The following is a 24,426-nucleotide window of genomic DNA, read 5'->3' as shown; positions in this document are numbered from 1 at the left end:
AATTTCGTTTGGGTGCAATATTGCATGACCGCGCAATTACCAGTTAAAGCAGCGCAGTGCGAAATTGCTAAAAGACCTCTGATCCTTAAGGTATTTATTGGTCCGAGGCTGAAGTGGTTAAGGATAGAAAACACAGCTGTCAGAAGCGGTAGACAGTGCTTTTTAAAAGGGGGAGGAAGGGCCAAAGGTGTAAACAAGGTCACCTGTAGTCTGTGTGATTTTTTTTTTCAAGGTGTTTTCTTGTGTTCATTCTCTGTGCATTCGCTGAAGTGCAGAGTCAGAAGTGCTCCCACTTTTAGAAATATCCCCACTTTGAGAAAGAACCCCATCTGCAAACATGCCTTTCCCAAGAGACGTTTAGTTATGTACTGCTAGGGATAGTGGTGGGTGCTTCCAATTACTAATTGGTAAGTCGACAAAAGATGAATGGCTATGCAGAGCAAAATTCTCACTTTAGAAACAGACTTGCAAGTGGACAGCTAATAAAGATAAGAAAAGGCCATCATTTAAGTTAAGGCATAGGGCTGAGTCAAAAACAAAAGCAAAGCAATGTGGACAGTCTACAGATAATCAAAGTAGCATAGCAGAGTGAAAAGGCATAAGGAAATCACTTTTCAGTATTGCAATTAAAGCTGAAGTTGCAGCAGTGAGAGCATACCAGAGTTCAATAGGTGTTCCCTATGTGCCCTGTTCGCACCATACTTGTTTTGGTGTTTCTGCATATTTGCACATTGCAATGCATGTCAGCACGTGTCAACGCAATCCTGAATAAAGCTTAATTGTTTTCTTGCAATTTTAATTGACGTGAAAGGAAAGCGTGCAATGCGTTGTAACAACGCATTCCAGTAGCCCAACACAATGCACACCAGCACACATGCGTTATACAGAGCATACTGTGCCTGACCTGGTGTGAATGCGCCCTCAGCTGAGTAACTGCATTGTCACACATATCAATGTTAGCCTGTTGTCAGCGGTCTAGAAATTTACCTAAACAATAAATCCTGACTAACCATGTTTTTGAGTGGCTGAGCTGGGCCACTGCTTACATGGTTTAATTGATGAAAATATAGATTAAGAGCTTACTGAGACATGTGGGGAACTGCCAAACATTGCAATTATTCCCACTTTCATTACAGAGATGATTGAGTGCACAGTGGAAGGAGGGAGAGGGAAAAGGGGAGGCATACAGCACTGATGCTTTTATCATCGGTTGAGTTTTTTTTGTCTCGGCAAAGTTCTGCTGATCTAATAATACATGTGATCTACATTCTGCAAGCTGCCAAGATTCAAAAACAAGGCATATGTTTTATAACAGTCAAACATTGCAAGGCTGCCAGGGAGGACAAGATGCTGAAAGACTAACAGGCATACTCTGAATATATATCCATTAACGTGGTGTAAAGGTTTTTTGGCCATTGGAACCCGTGGCTGTCAATCACAGCCAGTGAGGATGGAGCAGGGGACAGGACTGAGCCACATTCTGTGTGTCCCATAGACACACAGAGACTGCTCAGGAGTGAGCACATAAAAGTGCCCACAGAGCAAGCAGCCTGTGCCAGCAGGGGACCCGAGAAGAGATGTGGGGTGCTGTGTGCAAAACCATTGTACAGAGCAGGTAAGTATGAGGTGTTTATTATTTTAAAGGAAAAAAAAAAAGTGAGGTTTCTTCTGCATGTCATTTTGGAAAAATTGTTAAAGCTCAAGTTGCCCTTTTCCAGAATATAGCCTATGCAGTGTAGTGGCCCTAGTAAATATTAGAAAATGGTGCAGCTTTGTAAAATGTTCATTCATTCTATTGTAATACCTGTAGGCCATCTGGGCCACCTTGGAAACCTGGCTGAAAAATGCAGCATTCCTCACCTTGTTGCCAGGACGTGAAATCCATTGGTTTTTCACTCCTGTAATGGTGGAAGAGAGCAGTCAATTGGTTTCCACATCCTAGCATCAAGACAGATTGTGGGGATTGCTAAATGGGAGATTTTCAGCCAGGCTTCCAGGGGGGTTCAAATGACCTACAAGTATGACAATAAAATTTATGAATGTTTTTTTTTACAAAGTTGCAGTTTTTTCTACTGGGGCTACTTGACTGCTTAAGCTATTTTATTTGAAAAGGTGAAAATAGCCTTTAGATATGACAGTCCAGCATTAGGAAAAATTGCACATATATTGATTTATATGAACTGATTAACAAGGGAGCGCATTATATGCATTCATTACACAACAGGCGTAAAGGGAGACTGCAGTGGGTTTAACTAGTCATTTTTATTTCTATAGCAATTTTTATTATTTGAATAATCTTTTTATCTTACAAGTAAGTATTTAATACATAGTACCTAGTACTTACATTTTCCAGCTGAAACAGTCTTGTTGGCTACACCCCATAGAAATGAACATTTTCTACATATTTGAGCGGGCAAACATTGGATCTTTATTCAAACCGTTTCTATAGAACAGCTTTACTCAATCTTTTAAAGACAGAGAAACCCTTGAAATAACTTTCCGGTCTCAGGAGAAGGGTATAAAAGAATTTCCAAGGCTTTTGAAATACCATGCACCCCTGCTAAAAATGACTAAATCTACAACTCATAGTATATTAGCGCGATGGTCAGTAGGGATGGGCCGAACACAAAAGTGCTCACTTTAAATGCTTATATGTAAGCTATTGCCATAAAAAATGTTTGGGGACCTGGGTCAGAGGACATATATCAATGCAAAAATTTTTTTTAAGAACGGCCGAAGCAGTGATTTTAATAATGCTCAAAGTGAAATATTCCTTTAAATTTCATACCTGGGGGTGTCTATAGTATGTCTGTATAGTGGCACATTTTTCTCATGTTTAGAACAGTCTCTGCACAAAATGACATTTCTAAAGGAAAAAAAGTAATTTAAAAGTACTCACGGCTATAATGAATTGTTGGTATCAGCAATACAGATAGAAGTCATTGAAAAAAACAGCATGTGGTTCCCCCAGCCCACTAACAGGCCCTTTGGATCTGGTATAAATATTAAGGGGAACTCCGAACCAAAATTTAAAAAACTAAAATTGTGTGGGCTTCCCCCTAAATTCCATACCAGGCACTTCAGGTCTGGTATGGATATTAAGGGGAACCCTGCGCCAAAATTAATTTAAAAAAAAAGGGCTTGGCGCTCCCCCTCAAAATCTGGTATGGATTTTAAGGGGAACCACGTTCCCAAATTTTTTTTAAAAATGGTGTGGGTTTCCTCCCAAAAATACATGCCAGACCCTTATCCCAGTATGCAAATTAGCAGGCCGCAGGAAAAGAGTGGGGGGGGGCAAGAGAGTGCCTCCCCTCCTGAACCGTACCAGGCCACATGACCTCAACATGGGGAGGGTGCTTTGGCGTAGCCCTCCCAAGCACCCTTGCCCGGTGGTTGTGGGGGGCTGGGGGCTTATCAGAATATGGAAGCCCCCTTTAACAAGGGGATCCCAGCCTCTCCCCTGTGTGAAATGGTAACGGGGTACAAATGTACCCCTACCATTTCACAAAAAAGTGTCAAAATGGTACAAATGACAAGACACAACTTGAGACAAGTCCTTTATTAAAAAAAATAATGCCGCCACCGATCCGCCTCCATGGGAGGCACCCACCGTAATGACAGGCCTCTCAGGTGACAGTTCTTTTATAACTGAGGGCGGGGACGCACAATGTTGTAACCTGGTGGCCATGCCCCCTCTGACGCCCCGGGTAACCCATGGGGAAGTCCCCGTGCATCAGAGGGGGATGGGGTCACCTGGGTACGTCACCGCGTGGACCCCCCTCAGTTATAAAAGAACTGTCACCTGAGAGGATGATCAATATGGCGGGTGCCTCCAATGAAGGTGGATTGGTGGCGGCGTGCAGGTTTTTGTTTTTTTTTTCCGGTCCGTTGGCGGAGCGAGAGAAAACGAATGGACTTTGTGGGACTTTATTATTTTTTAATAAAGGACTTGTCCCAAGTTGTGTCTTGTCTTTTGTACCATTTTGACACTTTTTTGTGAAATGGTTGGGGTACATTTGTACCCTGTTACCGTTTCACGCGGGGGATGCTGGGATCTGGGGGTCCCCCCTGCCTGCAGACCCCCACAACCACCGGACAAGGGTTGTGGGGATGAAGCCCTTATCCCCATCAACATGGGGACAAGGTGCTTTGGGTGCTCCCCATGTAGAGGGCATGTGGCCTGGTAGGGTTCAGGAGGGGGAGGGGCGCTCTCTTGTCCCGCCCCCCCCCCCTCTTTTCCTGCGGGCTGCCAGGTTGCATGCTCAGATAAGGGTCTGGTATGGATTTTTGGGGGGATCCCCATGGCATTTTTTTTTTATTTTGGCGTGGGATTGCCCTTAAAATCTATACCAGACTTGAAGGATCTGGTATGGATTTGAGGGGGGCCCCTTTTTTTTTTTTTTTTTTTTTATTGGCGTGGGGTTCCTCTTAATATCAATACCGGCCCTGAAGGGCCGTGGTTGCAAGAAAGAAAATCGCATCATCTATGGCCTGCCTTAGACTACAAAGGCAAATTGAATCCCTCTGAAAGCATGCTGCAATTTATTTGCCTGTCTACAGATGCCCTTGCTGAGCAGGTTCTCCACATTGGTTGCTGTGGTTCCTGCTGCTAACCCCTAGTAAGTGCAGAATACAATAATTGATGTGTAGGTGTCAGCAGCAGGAACCACAGTGGCGCGAGAGGGACCTACTATTCTGCACATATGGAACTGTAGCTTGGATATTTAGTGTGCATTTGCTGTAAGTAACTAGAACCATATAGACAAAACTGTTTGCTCAAATTGTCCTACAGACATAAATAGATTTTTTCTTTCCCCTTTTTCTCAGGTGCAAGTTTTTCAGTCTTACAGAAACTCCGGAGGACTATACTATCATAGTTGATGAAGAAGGCTTTTTAGGTAAGATTCAGAAATCCATTTCTTTGCTTGGTGACCCTTGCTTGAACTGTGTACGTGTGCTGGGAATAAACTGCTAAAATGTCTTTAACTTAAAGAAAACTAGTTTCCACCACAGCTTTGCGACTTAGAAATGGTTTCACATATGGAATGTGAATCATTTGAAAATTTGAATTCCATGAAATAAAATCCGAAAGTCTTCTGGCTATTTAAGGAAAAAAGTAGCCTTTGATGTTTAGTCATCCTGTATTGTCATGGGGGCTAAATAACCACAGCAGAGTCCAGAGGATTAGGAGACAGTAAAGTATACGCACATGCCGTGGTCGCAAATCAGCAAGTCTGAACTGAGCACGAGCGCTTTCCATAGGAAAATGATGGCAATTCTCAACTTCCTTCATCATGAAAGTTGATAGAAAAAATTCTACTTTTCCATCATCCTTGTATGCCAGACATGAGATATAGCATTTAAACAATTACCCAAGTAAAATTCAGCTTGACTTCTGAAATGTTTTTGTACAGCGGTAAAATTTAAGCAGATTGTCTCCTAAAATCCCACAGAGCCAGATTTCCAAACACATGCTTCTTGAAAGGGCAACTGTGCTTTCATAACATAAGTGTTAACCCCTTGCCCTCCTCATTAGATTCATACATACAAGTACAGTGGAAACTTGGATTACAAGCATAATCCGTTCCAGGTGAATGCTTGTAATCCAAAGCACTCGCATATCACGTGTTAACCCCTTGCACTCCTCATCAGATTCATACATACAAGTACAGTGGAAACTTGGGTTATGAGCATAATCCGTTCCAGGAGAATGCTTGTAATCCAAAGCACTCTCATATCAAAGCAAGTTTCCCATAGAAGTCAATGTAAAAGAAGATAATTTGTTCCACGTTGGGTTCTATTGTATGCAGTACCGCATTTGGCCAGAGGTGTAGGGGGGTGGGGTTGCTGCAGAGGCTCGGAGCCACTCGGATGGAGTATTTCCAAATGTTTCCGAGCATTTCCGAGTGCATCCGAACCTCTTAGTGTCATCGGTGCCCCCCCCCTCCCCACCTCTGGCCAAATGCGGTTCTGCACACCGCAGAGGCTTGAATCCTGCCCATGTTGCGAGACAACACTCGCAGAGTTAGGATTTTTTTTAAAGAAATAGCCTGTATTGCGAAATGCTCGTTAACCACGTTACTCACAATCCAGGGTATTATTGTACAGATGTGGACAAATCCAAATTCTCACTGAGAAACCTGTCTAAGAACTGCACACATTTTTGTGTGCTGGCAAACCAGGCACATATGTAAGTTCTGGGTGTAAACCAGGGGTATCCCACCTTTTGGCCTTCCTGGGCCACATTGGAAGAAGAGGAATTGTCTTGGACCACATGTAAAATGCACTAACAATAAGGATAGCTGATCAGCAGAAAAAGTCCGACAGATCCGAAGTTAAGGTTCACCGATATAGATAATGTACTTACCTGAGTAATAAAACTTAATTTGTTTTATTCAGTTTTTTTTTTTATATTTTTTATTATAACAGTAAAAGAGGGCAACATAAAACTATTGTAATATTTGACACTGTTTTAATAAATGAATGCATCAATATTTGGTTTGATGCATGTTGTAGCAATTCTTAATGAATTCTTAAGATGCTCATCAGATATTTTGGTTTCAATTTTGCCCTTTATGTGCTTCATCCTTGAAAATAGTCCCTCACAAATATAATTGTTGCCGAAAACTGATGACATGAATAAGGAGTGATTGTGAAGAGAACTTGGAGACACTGTCAAATTTTAATTTGGCCACATGTGTTCACTAAGTGTAAATGCATTTTTAGAAAAAAAAATCCAAAATAAAGATCAACATTTTTAAAGGATAACTCCACTTTTGTGGGGGGAAAAATAGCAAATAAATAAAAAATAATATAGCATGTACAATTGTGACACGAGTCATAGTGTAATTGAATGTTATTAAAAATGACCTTTCCTTTTCAATCTGCAACCGCTGTAATTTTCTGAAAATGCAATATGGCTACCTGGAGTTGTTCTGTACACAGAATGTGTACTGACCACTCCCCAGAAACATCATTTCCTGCTTGTGTGATTGGCTCACAAATTTTCCCAGAAGTCTGCCAAACATACAAGTCAGATTTCAGGCATCCCCTGCAACAAATATTTACTTTTTGGTGAGATACACCCAATAGGAACATGTCTAAAGGGATCCAGGCCAAGCAGTTTTCCTCATTAGTGCTCTGCATATGCCAGAACTGACTGATAATTATGGAAAACCACTCCCATTAGATCCACTCTGCACAGAGGAACAAACGGGGATTTCTTCAGAATAACAAAACGTTGGAATCTGCAACAAAGTTTGTTATAATCCTTGCAATGTACATAGATCACCCAATGGAGTTTTATGGAGTAACACTTTCAGTAGGTTTACAATTCTGTGTTGGGCTGCATTCATAGCCACCTTGGGCTGCAGGTTGAACATAGAATATACCATCCATCTTCAGCTTTGCTCTGTCTCCCAACAGCCATTTTTTGCTACAGCAAGCCTGGTACGTGCTCAGCTATTCCATAGAATGTTAGTGAACTGGAGAATATAAATTCTTTGCTGGTTCTGGTTAAACCAAGATTTGATAAATTAGGTTTGTCTGCAGATCTGACCAGGAGAAGGAGGGTATAGATGGAAAAACTACCACGGAAAAACACAGTTGCACTTTAATTTAAAGTAGAATTGTGTCTGGACTATAGACATTTGAATGTTTACCGATTTGTAATAGCCAGTAAATAAGTAATAAAACAATCCCTCACTGACCTCTGGAGCTGCATGCACAATGAAGTAGTTCTTCACTTAAAGAGTTTGTAAAGGCATGTTTTTTGTCTTAATGCATTCTGTGTGCAGCAGCCCCCCTAACACTTACCTGAGTTCCCTCTCTGTCCAGCGATGTCCACGAATGTCTCAGCCATCCGAGATTCGCCCTCTTGATTGGCTAAGACACAGCAGTAATGCCATTGGCTGCCACTGTTGTCACTCAGTCAGCTAGTCAATCAGGGGAGAGAGGGGCCCAGTTGGGGCTCCATGTCTGAATGGACACATGGAGCTGTGATTTGGCTTGGGTGCCCCCATAGCAAGCCGCTTGCTGTGGGGCACTAAACAGGCGGGAGGGGCCAGGATCACAGAAGAGGCACCTGAGAACATAACCCCCTCTTGCTCTCAAAGTTGAGTGATTCCGTGCACCCTTTCCCACCCCTCTTTCCTTCCCCCTTCCTTCCTTTATTAAGTATTCTAATTGTACAATTTTCTTTAGATTCCTCCATCAACCATGTAGTGCAGATGCTTGCCAGATTTGATACTAATTTAATGGATTGTTGAGGTTTGTCCTCAAATTATATAGTTTTGTTAAATTTTTTAAGGCGAATATACAGAGATTATACAATCAGATTGTATAGTGTATGACCAGCTTAAGGGAGGTTTATCATTGCATGAAGCAAAATTTGAAACAGAATAGCTTCTTTTGAGAACTTTAGAGATTGATCGCCCCATAGTGTTTACAGCTACAGAGGTCAGTGTGGGCTTCTTTTAATGATTGGTTAACCACTTGCTGATCAGCTGCCATACTTGTACTGCGACAGGTCGTCTCTCCTGTGCAAACGGATGTATTTGTATGTCGGTGCATGTGAGATTGGGGGTGTGCGCACGACCGCGGGTCCAGCGAACGCTATGTAAAAATAGCGGCGATTTCTGAAGATCCATACCCAACAAAACCAGTTTTTCTGTATGTCAGGACAGGGAAATGTTATATTTATGCTCTGCTTAATCATTGAGTCTAAAATGTCAGGCAATTTAAAAAATCCTGCATATTTGTTTCTCTATGAAAAGGGCTTTTATCTTTTTTAGAGAGCCAGAGTGGGTGGTTAATATTACTCCTTGCTCAGAGGTCTCTTCTGTAGAATAGAGCTTTTTATATTTCAAGAACAAAATCCCTCTTGTATGCTATGCCCGTTTTATTTGCCACCGGAACTACAATAGACCAAAATTCTGAAATCATAATTTATATGGTGGCTCGTTCATTGTGAGCTTCTTTGGTGTAGGTATTAATGAGTAGTTTGAGCTGTAAACACCCTCATCAGTGTTGCTTACAGAATATGCAAGAGATTTCATACACACACACACAGTATCTCACAAAAGTGAGTATACCCCCTCAAATTTTTGTAAATACTTTATTACCGTATTCATCGGCATATAACATGCACCCCAGGGCAGTTTCAGGAAAAAAAACTTTTTAAAATAAACCACTTTGAAGCAAAATAATGGTCAGTGAGAATCAATGCAGCCTAATCTGTGCCCATCTGCAGCTTCAGTGCAGCCTGTTCTGTGCCCATCTGCAGCTTGTTCTGTGCCCATCTCATCCATCAATGCATCTAACCATCTCATATGAAATCACAGAGCCGTCATCTGTTTCCTCAGTTGGCAGTGACGCACACACAGTCCCACCTCCGCCATCGCATTGGACCACCGCCTGTGATAGACACTGGTCCAATGTTGGTGGCGGATGCTGAGAGGAGATGACGGCTCAGTGATTTCCGGTGGATCTCGTCCCCCTCCATCCGCCCCCACCCCATAGGTACACTGTCAGCGAATAACACGCATCAGTGATTTTTCCCCCCCTATATTTAGGGGAGAAATAGTATGTGTTATATGCTGATTAAACACGGTATATCTTTTCATGCGACACACACTGAAGAAATAACACTTTGCTACAATGTAAAGTAGTGAGTGTACAGCTGTACAACAATATAAATCTGCTGTCCCTTCAAAATATCTCAACACACAGCCATTAATGTCTAAACCGCTGGCAACAAAAGTGAGTACACCCCTAAGTCAAAATTTCCAAATTGGGCCAAAAGTGTCAATATTTTGTGTGGCCACCATTGATTTCCAGTACTGCCTTAAACCTCTTGGGCATGGAGTTCACCAGAACCTTACAGGTTGCCACTGGAGTCCTCTTCCACTCCTCATGACATCACAGAGCTGGTGGATGTTAGAGACCTTGCACTCCTCCACCTTTCATGTGAGGATGCACCACAGATGCTCAATAGGGATTAGGTCTGGAGACCATCACCTTTACCATCAGCTTCTTTAGCAAGGCACTGGTCGTCTTGGAGGTGTGTTTGGAGTAGGGCTGAAACGATTAATCGATATTATCGATAATGAAAATCGTTGTCAACTATTTTCATTATCGATTAGTTGGTCCGCACCATGCGATCCGCGGAGCGGGCCACGGCCTTAGGAAAGGCTGCCGCTTCGGCCTAGCTCCGGTGGCCATCTTGGTACACCCGGCGGCGGTGAGCTGCGTGCCGACGTCAACCCCAGTGCGTTGTTCAGCCTGTGTCAGCCCAAGTGAAGGAATTCTGGAGGAGTCACGCTGGATGCCTTGCCTGCCCTCATTCAAAACTTTTTATGCAGGTACCACTACATTTATTACCTAATCTAACCTAATAACTAACTACTATCTATTAGATAGTAGTTACTTATTATCAAATCCTATCTAAGCCTTTCCACTTGCTCGGCACAGCCACATTGTTGATTTAAATAAAAAGGTACAACACTATCTCTCCTCCCAATAAAATGCAGCTTATTACAAGCATAAAAACATAGCATATCACTGACGATTTGCGCCAATTGGCATCCCGGGACTCATCACGGCGGTCTGTTTGGAGGAACTTTGATCGGTGGTGAGCTTGGCGCAAATCATCAGTGATATGCTGACTATGTTTTTATGCTTGTAATAAGCTACATTTTATTGGGGGGGGGGGGGGGGGGGGGGAGATAGTGTTATTTTTTTTGCTGATCCGAAAATTGATCCGATCCGTGACTCTGATCCGATGAACGATCCGATCCGTGAGTTTTTTGATCCGTTGCACCCCTAGTCCGCACCTTCCCCCCTGCCGTTCCGTTAGAATCCTGTGTATCCTCCCGTGTCCTACGCATGCACCACGTCCATGAGCATGCAGCTACGCCTGCTTGCATTCTCCACCCAGCTGACGTCCCGCCAGCAACGCGCCTGCGCTGCTTTCGGCTCCTCCTCCCCCCTCTACCCAGCAGCCTTCCGTGGCAAGCCCTCGCCGGGCCGCTTTCCAGCGCTGCCCTGATTGGAGGTTGTGCTCTGCACATGCGTGCATCCATCTCCTGGCTTCGGGGTGCCCTTCGTTCCATTCAGAGGAGTCGGCCGAGTCACGTGTGGCGGGTCCGGACTGAGACTCCGCCCCACACCACCCCAGCACACCGGGGAGGAGCCACTGTCACCATGAAGGGGTGAGAAAACCCGAGACACCGGAGGGCGGAGGGGAGCACTGAGAGGAGGTGGGGCAGTGACACCATGTGTGATTGATTATGAAAATAATCGTTAGTTGCAGCCCTAGTTTGGAGTCATTATCATGTTGGAATACTGTACTGTGGCCCAGTCTCTGAAGGGAGGGGAACATGCTCTCTTACAGTATGTCACAGTACATGTTGGCATTCATGGTTCCCTCAAACTGTAGCTCCCCAGTGCTGGAAGCACTCATGCAGCCCCAGACCATGACACTCCCACCACCATGCTTGACTGTAGGCAAGACGCACTTTTCTTTGTACTCCTCAACTGGTTGCTGCCACACACGCTTGACACCATCTGAACCAAATAAGTTTATCTTGGTCTCATAAGACCACTGGACATGGTTCCAGTAATCCATGTCCTTCGTCTGCTTGTCTTCTGCAAACTGCAGACTTTCTTGTGCATCATCTTTAGAAGAGGATTCCTTCCGGGCGACAGCCATGCAGTGTATTTGCAGTGTGCAGCATATGGTCTGAGCACTGACAGGCTGACCCCCCACCCTTCAACCTTTGCAGCAATGCTTGCTGGCAGCACTCGCATGTCAATTTCCCAAAGACAACCTTTGCACGCAACTTCTTTGGTTGGCCATGGCAAGGCCTGTTCTGAGTGGAACCTGTCCTGGTAAACTGCTGTATGGTCTTCTTGGCCAGTGTTCTGCAGCTCAGTTTCAGGGTCTCTGTAATCTTCTTATAGCCTAGGCTATCTTTATGTAGAGCAACAATTCTTTATTTCAGATCCTCAGAGTTCTTTGCCATGAGGTGCCATGTTGCACTTCCAGTGACCAGTATGAGAGAGTGAGCACGATGAAGCCAAATTTCACACACCTGCTCCCCATTCACACCTGAGACCTTGTAACACTAACGAGTGACATGACACAGAGGAGGGAAAATGGCTAATTGGGCCCAATTGTAACATTTTCACTTAGGGGTGTACTCACTTTTATTGCCAGCAGTTTAGACATTAATGGCTGTGTGTTGAGTTATTTTAAGGGGACAACAAATTTACACTGTTATACAAGCTGTACACTCACTACTTTACATTGTAGCAAAGTGTAATTTCTTCAGTATTGTCAGATAAAAAGGTATAATAAAACATTTACAAAAATGTGAGGGGTGTTTTAATTTTGTGAGACACTGTATATGTAAATTTTAAACATGCAAAATGAGCAAATCGAAGCAAAGTCTGAATCTAATCTTTGGTGTGACTATACTTCAAGCCAGCATCAATTCATACACTTTGGCACTTTGTATACATGCACAAAGTCAGGGATTTTGTAGGAGTAGTGTGAGGTGTATGATTACCAATTATACCAAGAAGGTGTTAATGATCATTGATTTCATATATAGGTTAAAAAACAGTCATTAAATGAAACAACTGTGTAGGTGGCTGAAAACTGGGCGAGGAACAGCCAAACTCAGCCAAAACCAGAGCAGGTCCAGATGGCAAAAGTAAAAATTCACACAGCCATTCTAACACATGAATATGCTTTAATCCAAACCATTCCATTGTAGCTCTGGCTGTGTGTTTAGGGTCGTTGCCCAGCTGGAAGGTGAACCTCCGCTCCAGTCTCAAGTCACAGACTCTAAAAGGTTTTCTTCTAAGATTACCCTTTGCTTTTAGGCCGAAAAGTTGCATTTTGGACTCATCTGACCAGAGCACCTTCTTCCACGTTTGCGGTGTCCCCCACATGGCTTCTTGTAAACTGCAAACGGGACTTCTCAGGGCTTTCTTTTTTCTTGCCACTCTTCCATAAAGGCCAGATTTGTGGAGTGCATGACTAATGCCGCGTACACACGAGCGGACTGTATGGCGTACTTAGTCCGTCGAAACACATTTCAGTGGACAATCCGTTCGTGTGTGGGATTCAGCGGACTTTTTCAGCGTGCAGTCCGGCGTACTAAGAATTTCGGATTTTTTTCGAAATTCTGTCCGTCGTACTTTGGTTTCAGCGGACAATCCGCTCGTCAGTATGCGAGTTCGACAGACTAAGAATGGCGCATGCCCAAAAAGGATTTACACGGCGGAAGGGTGCTTTGCTGTGTCTTGGACTTCCTATTTCTAGTCCCGTCGTACGTGCTGTACACGTCATCGCGCAAGCTTTCGACGGACTGTTTGTGCATCCGTGTGTGGTCAAGTCCGTTCAGTCGAAAGTACGACGGACTGTCCGTCGGATTGTATGACGAACTAAGTACGCCATAGTCCGCTCGTGTGTACGCGGCATAATAGTTGTCCTGGGGACAGATTCTCCCACCTGAGCTGTGGATCTCTGCAGCTCCTCCAGAGTTACCATGGGCCTCTAGGCTGCTTCTCTGAAGAATGCTTTCCTTGCCCGGCCTGTCAGTTTAAGTGAATGGCCATGTCTTGGTAGGTTTGCAGTTGTGCCATACTCTTTTCATTTTCAGATGATGGATTGGACAGTGCTCCGTGAGATGCTTAAAGCTTGGGATTTTTTTTTTTATAACCTAACCCTGTTTTAAACTTGTCCAACTATATCCTTGGTCTGTGTGGTGTGTTCCTTGGCCTTCATGATGCGGTTTGTTCACTAAGGTATTTTAACAAACCTCTGAAGGCTTTGCAGAACAGCTGTATTTATAGTGAGATTAAATTACACACAGATGGACTTTATTAATTTATTAGGTGAGTTCTAAAGGAAATTGGTTCCAGTAGGTTTTGGTTCGGGGCATCAGAGTAAAGGGGGCTGAATACAAATGCATATCACACTTATCACATATTTATTTGTAAAACATTGAAAACCATTTATCATTTTCTTTCCATTTCACAATTATGTGCCACTTTGTGTTGGTCTATCACATAAAATTCCAAAAACACATTTACCTTTTTAGTTGAAACATGACAAAAGTGGTATGATTCATTTTTCAAGGCACCTGAAAAGATACCTTCATTTAACCCCAAGAACTAAATCAATTCAGATGCCTACAGACAGTCTATCATGTTCACATGTTGCTTTACTGTATCATCTTGCTAGACTTCCCTGGTTTTCTGGTGCTCTGCCAAATGAATGAATGATTTGTATAGCACTACAAATGCGAACTGAATCACCTCAAGGCGCTTGATCCATCCTGTGCTTCATGTTCTTTAGCAGAGGTGGGTCTTGAGTTTTTTTTCTGAAGGCCCGATGGTTTTCTTCCATGCGTATGTTAGTGGGTAGAGCGCTCCATAGCCGTGGTCCTTGAACTGCGAATCTTAGTTCTCCCTTTGCTTTGTAGCGGGATTTTGGGATGAGGAGGAGGTTTTGGTTAGTTGATCGGAGGTTGCGATTAGGTGTGTAATGTTTTATTTTGTCGCATAGGTATTGTGCGGCATTTCCTTTAGTACATTTGTGGGTGAGGCAGGGGGTCTTGAACGTGATCCGATCCTTTACGGTTAGCCAATTTAGGGTCCTAAGGGATGGGGAGATTGTTTCCCAGGTTTTTTTTCCTGTGACTAGTCTTGCTGCCGTGTTTTGGACGACTTGAAGGCGTGCAATCTGGTATTTGGGTAGTCTTATGTAGAGGGAGTTTGCGTAGTCAATTCGGGAATTGATGATTTGTTCCGACTACTACTGCTTTTTCTGAAATGAAGGCGATAAGTCTACGTAGCGGGCAGAGAAGATGGTGAGATCCACTGACTACTGATCCTATTTGTGCATCCATCGACATTTCTGAGTCAAAGATGACTCCAAGACTTTTGTCTTTAGTGCTTGGGGAGATGAGAAAAAGAAAAGCAAAATCGTGCTACAGAAATAAAAATCTGAAAAATCAATTGCCATCAGTGCTGCAGTTCTATTATATACCAAAAATATATAAATACAAAGAAAATAAGAACACAAAGAACCACGCTCTCTTCAAAGTGCTTAATACATAAACATACACCTCCCACCTGAGACCAATGTGCCAGCCGGGAAGCTATGTATAAAAAAGTGAAGTGCAACCAAAAAAGTTATAACAAATGTGACTACCAATAGCCCATACTATACATATTTAATCGTAAATATGTGAAAAATTATTCTCAAAAAAAATTATGAAAAATTACATATAAATGAACATTCAAATGAGTCCATGTGTAGCAGTCCTTAAAAGGAATCCATCTGTAAAATGTTCACAAATGCAAAACACCACGTGTCAATTATAGTGTGCAAAAGAAGTTATTGATTCTTTGCTTCATGTTCCAAATCTTGAGGCATGCCACAGTGCACCACCACCAAAGGTCAAGAATGGCTCCTTACCAGCTGTCACAAGTTAATTTGCTTATCAAGGAATCAAAACCAGGCTGTATGCACTCCACAATCCTCCAAACGCCACCCTCTTTAAGAGTCACGGTTCGGTATCATAAACTCCAGTTTAAATGTAATGCATGATCCACCATAAAAGAGGGAAAAGAGGCACTCCCATAGTGTAAAATCGCTTATTTAATATAAAGAATAAAACTAAGACACACTTACAAACATGCAGTAAGGTATGGCATAACAAGTGGGAAGCGCCGGCCGTACGCAAATCTCCACAGGCCTATCCTTCTCCAGATGATACAGTTGGTACGGGCGGTGTGACACGCTTTCTATTGCCTTGTGAACTGTACCAACTGTATCATCTGGAGAAGGATAGGCCTGTGGAGATTTGCGTACGGCCGGCGCTTCCCACTTGCAAAAAAGCCTTAGCTCAAATAGATGTTTAAAATGGAACAATATTTGCCTCATCTCTTGCACCAATCTCTTTAAACTTTTTACATGTTCTCATAAATGTGCTTCAGATCTCTTACAGGTATTTGAGAGCTGCAGCATGTCTGTGCAAGTATCGCAACAATAATAGTCCAATATTAGAGACTATTTTTTATTTATTTTTCCAACAATAATCCCTCACCCAAATAATTATCAGCTCAGACAAGGCCAGCCATACAGCAGCAGAAATGTTATGTTTATTAAAGTTGTGACTATTGCACGCATTTTACTTTATGGCTAGTAAATTTATTAATGGCCTCCTCAGTCATTTTTTGGCATAGAACGGAGCTTGGAGTGTCCTCCAAACTCATCTCTAACCTGAACTCTTTTTTTGCACTCCACGAGACATGATTCAGGTCATTCCTCAGACTGCAGCTTGTTGGGAGTACAAAAAGGGTGAGTTTGGGTTAGAAATGAGTTCTGTAGATCAGAGGTTCTCAACCCTGTCCTCAAGTACCCCCCAACAGGCCATGTTTGCAGGTTTTCCTTGATCTGGCACAGGTGCTTTAAATCGATGGCTTGGCATTTTGGGCAGCTATTTTATCTAAGATAAATTCCCCCAAAAAAACCTGTTAAGGGTACTCGAGGACAGGGTTGAGGACCACTGCTGTAGACAACCAAACACATCTCTAATTTCTGTCCCATCTTCCACCCAGGCTTATTTTCTTAAACACTAGTAGCACATGTTCAAATTTTTACATTTCCTATGTGAACTGTCATGATCTGGGAACACTGCAGCATTATTAATGGCTTCAACATGTGAGACAACAGCTTTGCTGTCCCTTGAATTACTTGGAACACAAATACAGGGCTAGCGCTGATATTTTTATCACGGGTAGACGTGAGCACAGATGAAAACACAAAATCACTGCAGGACATAAAGAATTGGCAGATGGCACTCCAGTTCACTTGTGCAGTATAATTCTCTGAATTCAACTTGATGAAAGAAGGAATCATCTGCTGTGTAGTTATTTGCACTAATCCTTTTCTGGTGAGGGATTACATCATCATTAATCATCATTCTGCCGAAAACTTTTCTGTAAAATCCTTTCAATTGCAGGTAATTGGGATTTGCAGGTTATCACATGCTACTCTGTTCTTCATGTGCCAGTGAAATTCAAGCTATCCGACCGCCTTGGTGAAGAATCTGCAGCTTTAGGGCTTGCTGGTCTAATGAGTTCATAAAAATACAGTAAAAAGTTGGGGTTTGGTGGCTTTAAATAAAAAGGAGAGCTCTATATGGATTTTAAAAACCTAGTTTAAACAGAGGTGGATGCTGTATGTGTAAGCTGCAGTCACACAGGGTGCCATCTAGTGGGATAAGCGCAAATATATATACTGTATTTGCTGGCGTATAAGACTACCTTTTACACTTAAAAAAAATGCCCAAAAATCGGGGGTCGTCTTATACGCCGGGTATACAGGTATACAATGCTGCCCGATGGATGTCAGCCCCCAAATGTCTGCTAATACTGTATGTGGCTTCAGCTACAAACTGTATACGCTGTTGAGCCTGGCTTTTAGGAAAAAACTCAAGACCTTCCTCTTTTAGCAGATGATCAAAGCTCGCCACAGCGCCTAGAGGCGATTCAGTTCGCATTGTGCGCTATACAAATATTTCATTCATTCATTCATTCATTCATTCATTCATTCAATCCCGGCGAGCGATGTATTCTATTAATGAATACAGAGCCTGCTTGGATTGGAGTAACAACCTCTGCCAATCCGAGCAGGCTACATAGAGTAGCCTGCTCGGATTGGCTTTGAGAGAGAGAGAGGCAAGGGCTGATGATGATACAGCCTCTGCCAATCCAAGCAGGTGTTGTATTCATTAAAATAATACACCGCTCACCATACTTCCCTGGGTAAATCCATTCACTGATCTCCTACTACTATACATCCTGCTATTTGCCTTTGAGGTCCCAGGCACCCAAGAGGGACAGGTAAATCTGGGACATATGACGGGGGTTATTTAAATGCATTTTGGTGGACAATTCCCATAGAATGTAACCCAAAAGTGGTATAGGTTTGGTTAGTGAAAAATTCTACTTTCCAGAGTTGTGGCATTCAATAGATCTCTGTTTGTGTTATTATTGTTTGATTTACTTTATGGCATAACACAGCATGGCGGATGAGTAGTTGGCATTCTTGCTTTGTTTTTTTTAATCGTTCTAATGTTTTTTTAAAATGGTGTTGCCTCAGAAGGGGGGTAGTCTTATACCGTGAGTATTGCCCAAAACCTATGTTTTCACTTGAAAAATAGGGGGTCGTCTTATACGCCCTGTCGTCTTATACGCCGGCAAATACGGTATATATAAAAAAATATATTATACACAGTATCTCACACAAGTGAGTAGACGCCTCACATTTTTGTAAATATTTTATTATATCTTTTCACGTGACAACACTGAAGAAATTACACTTTGCTACAATGTAAAGTAGTGAGTGTACAGCTTCTACATATATTTACAGTGTAAATTTGCCCTCTCCTCAAAATAACTCAACACACAGCCATTAATGTCTAAACCACTGGCAACAAAAGTGAGTACACCACTAAGTCAAAATGTTCAAGTTGGGCCCAAAGTGTGAATATTTTGTGTGGCCACTGTTCTTTTCCAGCACTGCCTTAACCCTCTTGGGCATGTAGTTCTCAAGAGCTTCACAGGTTGCCACTGGAGTTCTCTTCCACTCCTCCATGATGACATCACAGAGCTGGTGGATGTTAGAGACATTGCACTCCTCCACCTTCCGTTTGAAGATGCCCCACAGATGCTCAATAGGGTTTAGGTCTGGAGACATGCTTGGCCAGTCCATCACCTTTACCTTCAGCTTCTTTAGCAAGGCAATGGTTGTCTTGGAGGTGTTTGGGGTCGTTATATAATGTTGGAATACTGCCCTGCGGCCCAGTCTCAGAAGGGAGAGGATCATGGCTTCAGTATGTCACAGTACATATTGGCATTCATGGTTCCCTCAATGAACTGTAGCTCCCCAGTGCCAGCAGGACTCATGCAGCCCCAGACCATGACAATCCCACCACAATGCTTGACTGTAGGCAGACACTTGTATTTGTACTCCTTACCTGGTTGCCACCACACACGCTTGACACTATCTGAACAAAATAAGTTTATCTTGGTTTCATTAGACAACAGGACATGGTTTTAGTAATTCATGCCCTTAGTCTGCTTATCGTCAGCAAACTGTTTGTGGGCTTTCTTGTGCATCATCTTTAGAAGAGGCTTCCTTCTGGGACGACAGCCACACAGACTAATTTGATGCAGTGTTTGGCGTATGGTCTGAGCATTGACAGGCTGACCCCCCACCCCTTCAACCTCTGCAGCAATGATGGCAGCACTCATATGTCTGTTTCCCAAAGACAACCTCAGGATATGATGCTGAGTGCGTACACTCACCTTCTTTGGTCGACCATGGTGAAGCCTGTTCTGAGTGGACTCTGTCCTGTTAAACTTCTGTATGATGTTGGCCACCATGCTGCAGCTCTGTTTCAGAGTCTTGCCAATCTTCTTATAGCCTAGGCCATCTTTATGTAGAGCAACAATTCTTTTTTTTTAGATCCTCAGAGAGTTCTTTGCCATGGAGTGCCATGTTGAACTTCAAGTGACCAGTATGAGAGAGTGAGGGCGATTACACCAAATTTAACACACCTGCTCCCCATTCAAACCTGAGACCTTGTAACACTAACAAGTCACATGACACCGTGGAAGGAAAATGGCTAATTGGGCCCAAATTGGACATTTTCACTTTAGGGGTGTACCCACTTTTGCTGCCAGCGGTTTAGACATTAATGGCTGTGTGTTGAGTTATTTTGAGTGGACAGCAAATTTACACTGTTATACAAGCTGTACACTCACTACTTTACATTGTAGCAAAGTGTAATTTCTTCAGCGTCACATGAAAAGATATAATAAAAATATTTACAAATATGTGAGGGGTGTTCTCACTTTTGTGTGATACTGTGCGTGTGTGTGTGCGTGTGCGTGTGCGTGTGTGTGTGTGTGTGTGTGTATATATATATTCTTATTTTTTTTTTCAGACAGCTTCAGCATGTCAGTCCTTTCCCCCAAGCAGCTTACAATCTAAGTTCCCTCTCTCACATGCATGTATAAACTACTTGGGGACAATTTAAACAGGTGTCTGTTAACTTCCCAATATGTCTTTGGAGTGTGGGAGGGCACTGGATTACCTGGAGTAAACCCAACCAAGCACAGGGAAACATGCAATCTCTATACAGGTAGTAGATTGTAAGCTCTAATGAGCAGGGCCCTCTGATTCCTCCTGTATTGAATTGTAACTCTACTGTCTGCTCCGATGTTGTAAAGTGCTGCGCAAACTGTTGGCACTATATAAATCCGGTATAATAATAATAATGATTTTGAATCGGTATTAAACCCAAAACCAAAAATGTAATATATTGCAGCTTGCCAATCATTAGATGTGGTGGCTGTATTTTTTGTTCCCCCCTCTGTTTTCTGGTGGTGATCTTGCCAGTAACATACCTCCTGTATTAGTGCGCCACTACTCTGGATGAAGGAGCACACGGGGCACCTTAGGACAGCAACATTATCAGTCTGGGGAGTGTAAGATGATTTGCAGATTTAGATAAACTAACAAATTGAAGCCAAACGCTGGCTCATGCTGCAGTTATGTAAGCAGTTAAAGCAAAAGTTTATTTTTTTCCTTCAGAATAAGGGTTTTACATGAATAAATACAAGCTGATCATTGTAAGCACCCTGATCAGTGGTAAATGGTTTTTAACTGCTACATCTGTAGGATGACTTTTTCTGTTGAAAAAACAACAGACTTGCTGATTAGATCGGCAGATCAAAATAAGGAAAGAAGGGTTACAAGGACTATTCTTCCACCTGACACTAACAATGGGGCACCATTTCTTCTACTGACACCAAAAATGGGGTACTATTCCTCCCTATGATACCAATGGTGGGGCACTATTCCTCCCTCTAATACCAAATATGGCAATGTTTACTCCAACTGATGCCAGGAAAATTTCCACTCTTGCTGGCCAAAGAATGGAAAGGACCGGCCCTTTGTTTCTAATATTTTGAGACCCCCGCTCTAGACTAAACAAGCATTTAATCCTTGCAGTCCGTGAAGCAGCCATACTGCAAGAGAGGACTTTTCCTTTTCCGGGGTTCGGTTATAATAGGAAAGCCGTGTGACTGCAGGTAGAACATTGGATGCTCTTCTTCAGGTACATGTCAACCCAACCTACAGTAAGTGATTAGACTCAATTTCATTGCCTTAGAACTAACTGTGCTACGTAACTTGGGGAATGTTCGGTCCCCGGCATTAACCGGGGGCCCGCATGGGACAGGGCAGAGGGCTCTTTGCCTGTGCATTTTCTCTCCTTTCTCTCAGCAGGGCTATTGGTGCAATATCCCTTAGCAACAAGCCGTCATTGGAGGAATTTGGCGGGCTGTTTCTTCGCTCCTATGACTGCTTATATAAGCCGGACGCTACCTCAGCTTCACAGCCACCTGAAGAGGACCAGTTTGCGCTCAGGTGTACAGTTAGAATGGAGTCTCTCCTTCGTCAGCTTCTGGAAAAAGCAGAAAGCTCGGGCGGTGAGGAGTGGCTGAGGCACTGCTTAGCTGAAGACCCTCCTGCTTTTTCTTCTCTCCCTGCCTGTTTGACGCCCATGCCGAACATTATGGAGGAACACAGGAATTCTCCTTCAGCTGACAACTCCCGCACACCTGTAGGAAAAGGAAAGAAGCAGAAAAAGTCGGCAGCCCCTGCTGTTCCTTATTCTAAGGAAGATTCTTTCACCTCTACTTCTCGTTCCAGGTATCTTAAAGATGCTGCAACTTTATCCTCCTCATCCTCCATTCCAGAAACCAGCGCTGCAGCTCCTTTGGGACAGAATGCTGTGTCAGATATCCCGCCTGGTGAGAATCCTGTTTCTTCTTTACCTGACTTAATTGTTATCCTTAATTCTTTAGCAAATGCTTTTACTAGCCTGTCAGAAGGGGAACAAGGATCTCCCTCTCCCTCTCTCATTGCCAGGGCTCTGTTTGCAAGCGCTGGCAGTTCTTTTCAGAATAGACAGCAATTAAACAATGTTTCAGTTCAAACAACTATCCCTGTACAGGAGGCACTGCCTTCTGGTACCTTACAAGGGGCACATTTATTTGGTGCAGCTCAGGAGACACAGCCTGCTGGTGCTCCTATTAATACTTTGTCAGGTGTACAGTCTTCTGGTACTTTTTCCTATAATTTGCAGCCAGGTGCACAGTATTCTGGTGCAGTGTCAGGTGCTCAGTATTCTGGAGCGATATTACAAAATCCTGTTAATCATTTGAATATCAGTACTGCTCCCCCTATTGGTGTAAGGGAAGATGTGCAGCCTTTGCTTGCTTCAGGTGCACAAAATATTGGTGCTTATCAAGATGGTACTGGATTGCAGCAGTCAGTCACTGCGGATGCTTTAAAGGTTGGCCCTGTCTGGAACGCTATGCGTTCGCAGGGTAATGTTACTATTCCTATGGAGAAACAGTTTAACCCTTTAAGAACTCAGAGCATTTTAGTGAATACTGGTGGTCTTTTACAGCCTAGTTCTTGTAATAATACACCTTGTCAAGTAGCAGAAGCTTGTATGAAAGAGGCGCTTCCGTGCGAAATCTCCCCGTTAGGTTTCCACTTGTCTTCCTCAGTTAAGGAGAAAATTTGGAGAGGAGAATTTGTTGATTTATTATCCCTCCTGCCTTCTTCTAAAGAATTTCTTTCTAAATTAGATAAGAAATCAGAGGAGCGTTCAGAAGAAGATAGAAGGAGAGCAGTACCTAGAACATTCCAGAATTGGCTGCAAGAATTCTGTATTTTCGCTTCAGTTATGGGTGAAAAATTTCCAGAAAAATGTTCTGGGCTATTTCAACATCTAGACATTGTTGCTGAGGCCTTTAGGCATTTCGGGGGTATTTCATGGTTTCATTATGATGAGAATTTCAGGCAGAAGCTGGCGGTACACCCTTCCCTACGTTGGGGTGTGAAAGACGTTGGCCTTTGGTTAAATCTGATGTTGCCTCCAAAACCGCAGGTGCAATTCAAAGCACCCAACTCTACTAATAATTCATTTCGCAAAGGTTTCTGCTTTGCATTCAATGAAGGACAATGCAGATTTCTGGCCAACTGTAGATACAAGCACGAGTGCTCATATTGTACAGGGTCACACCCGGCTTGTAGATGTTATCGAAAGGCCTCTGCCATGTCAGGTCAGCCTCAATCCAGGGATGGGTTTTCAAAAGGCACAGACAACTGTGAAATTGTCAAACATGCTTCCTTGGCTAGAAATGTATCCAAACACCAGGATGGCGGAGCTGCTTTATAACGGCTTCAAGCATGGTTTTTTAGTCCCTGGTTTTTCTGGGTCTGGTTGTAAGTTAGTGGACAATTTGCGTTCGGTCTTTTCACACCCAGAGGTTGTTAGGGTTAAAATTGAGAAAGAACTAACAGAGGGCAGGATTGCGGGTCCGTTCTTCTCACCCCCTTTCTCCAACTTCAGAATTTCTCCATTGGGCGTAGTTCCCAAAAAAGAGCCAGGCTCTTTTCACCTAATACATCATTTGTCATACCCTGCTGGCGAGTCTCTTAATGATGAGGTTGCTGATTTCGATGCTTCAGTTACGTATGCTTCTTTCGATGAGGCTTTGGTTCTCCTTGAGCATTTTGGAAGGAATTCATTAATGGCCAAGGCGGATATTAAGTCTGCATTTCGTTTACTTCCAGTACACCCGCAAGGCTTTAGTTCTCTAGGTTTTCATTTTAACGGAAATTTTTATTTTGATAAATGTATGCCAATGGGCTTCTCCTTATCTTGTTTTTACTTTGAGGCTTTTTCTTCTTTTCTTCAATGGGTAGTGTCTGTGGTGCATCCCGGTGTTGGTTATATTCATTATCTAGATGATTTTCTTTTCATAGGTCCACCTGAATGTTCTGTTTGCTCTGATTCTTTGTCAGCCTTCTTTGATATTTGTGAAAATTTTGGCATTCCCCTTGCCCAGGAGAAGACAGTGTTTCCATCTACTAGTCTGGAATTTTTGGGCATTGTCATTGATTCAAATGCCATGGAATTCAGATTGCCTCCATCAAAGCTTTTCAAGATTAGGTCGCTAATATCCTCTTTTATATCTAGACGGAGAGTTCTGCTTAAAGATGTCCAATCTCTATTAGGCTTGTTTGCTTTCGCTGCAAGAGTAATTCCGGTAGCTAGGATTTTTTCTCGCCGTTTTGCTAGGGCTACAAAGGATTTAAAAAATCCTTTTTCTCATGTTACCATGTCAAAAGCCATTAAAGATGATTTAAAGGTATGGGATGAGTTCTTGTTAGGTTTTAATGGATCAACGGTATGGCAGAAAGAATTTATAGACGATTTTGAATTAGGCCTTTTTACCGACGCTTCAGGTTCTATA

General features: G+C 42.9%; 1 protein-coding gene across 1 annotated transcript in view; it reads left to right on the top strand.

Moving 5' to 3' along the window:
- The window catches only part of CASTOR2 (cytosolic arginine sensor for mTORC1 subunit 2), a 265,353-nt gene that overhangs the window by 118,837 nt on the left and 122,090 nt on the right, over positions 1-24,426 (top strand). Inside the window, exon 2 of the mRNA XM_077482300.1 lies at positions 4,828-4,898. Coding sequence (XP_077338426.1) covers positions 4,828-4,898 — 71 coding nt within the window. The remainder of the gene's footprint in view (positions 1-4,827; positions 4,899-24,426) is intronic.

This window comes from Lithobates pipiens, unplaced genomic scaffold, assembly GCF_037356315.1.
Source record: "Lithobates pipiens isolate NorthernLeopardFrog02 unplaced genomic scaffold, aLitPip1_a1.2 Scaffold_16, whole genome shotgun sequence".
NCBI lineage: Eukaryota > Metazoa > Chordata > Amphibia > Anura > Ranidae > Lithobates > Lithobates pipiens.
Note: the sequence above shows the minus strand (reverse complement) of the source record. Positions and strands in the feature narration are given on the sequence as shown.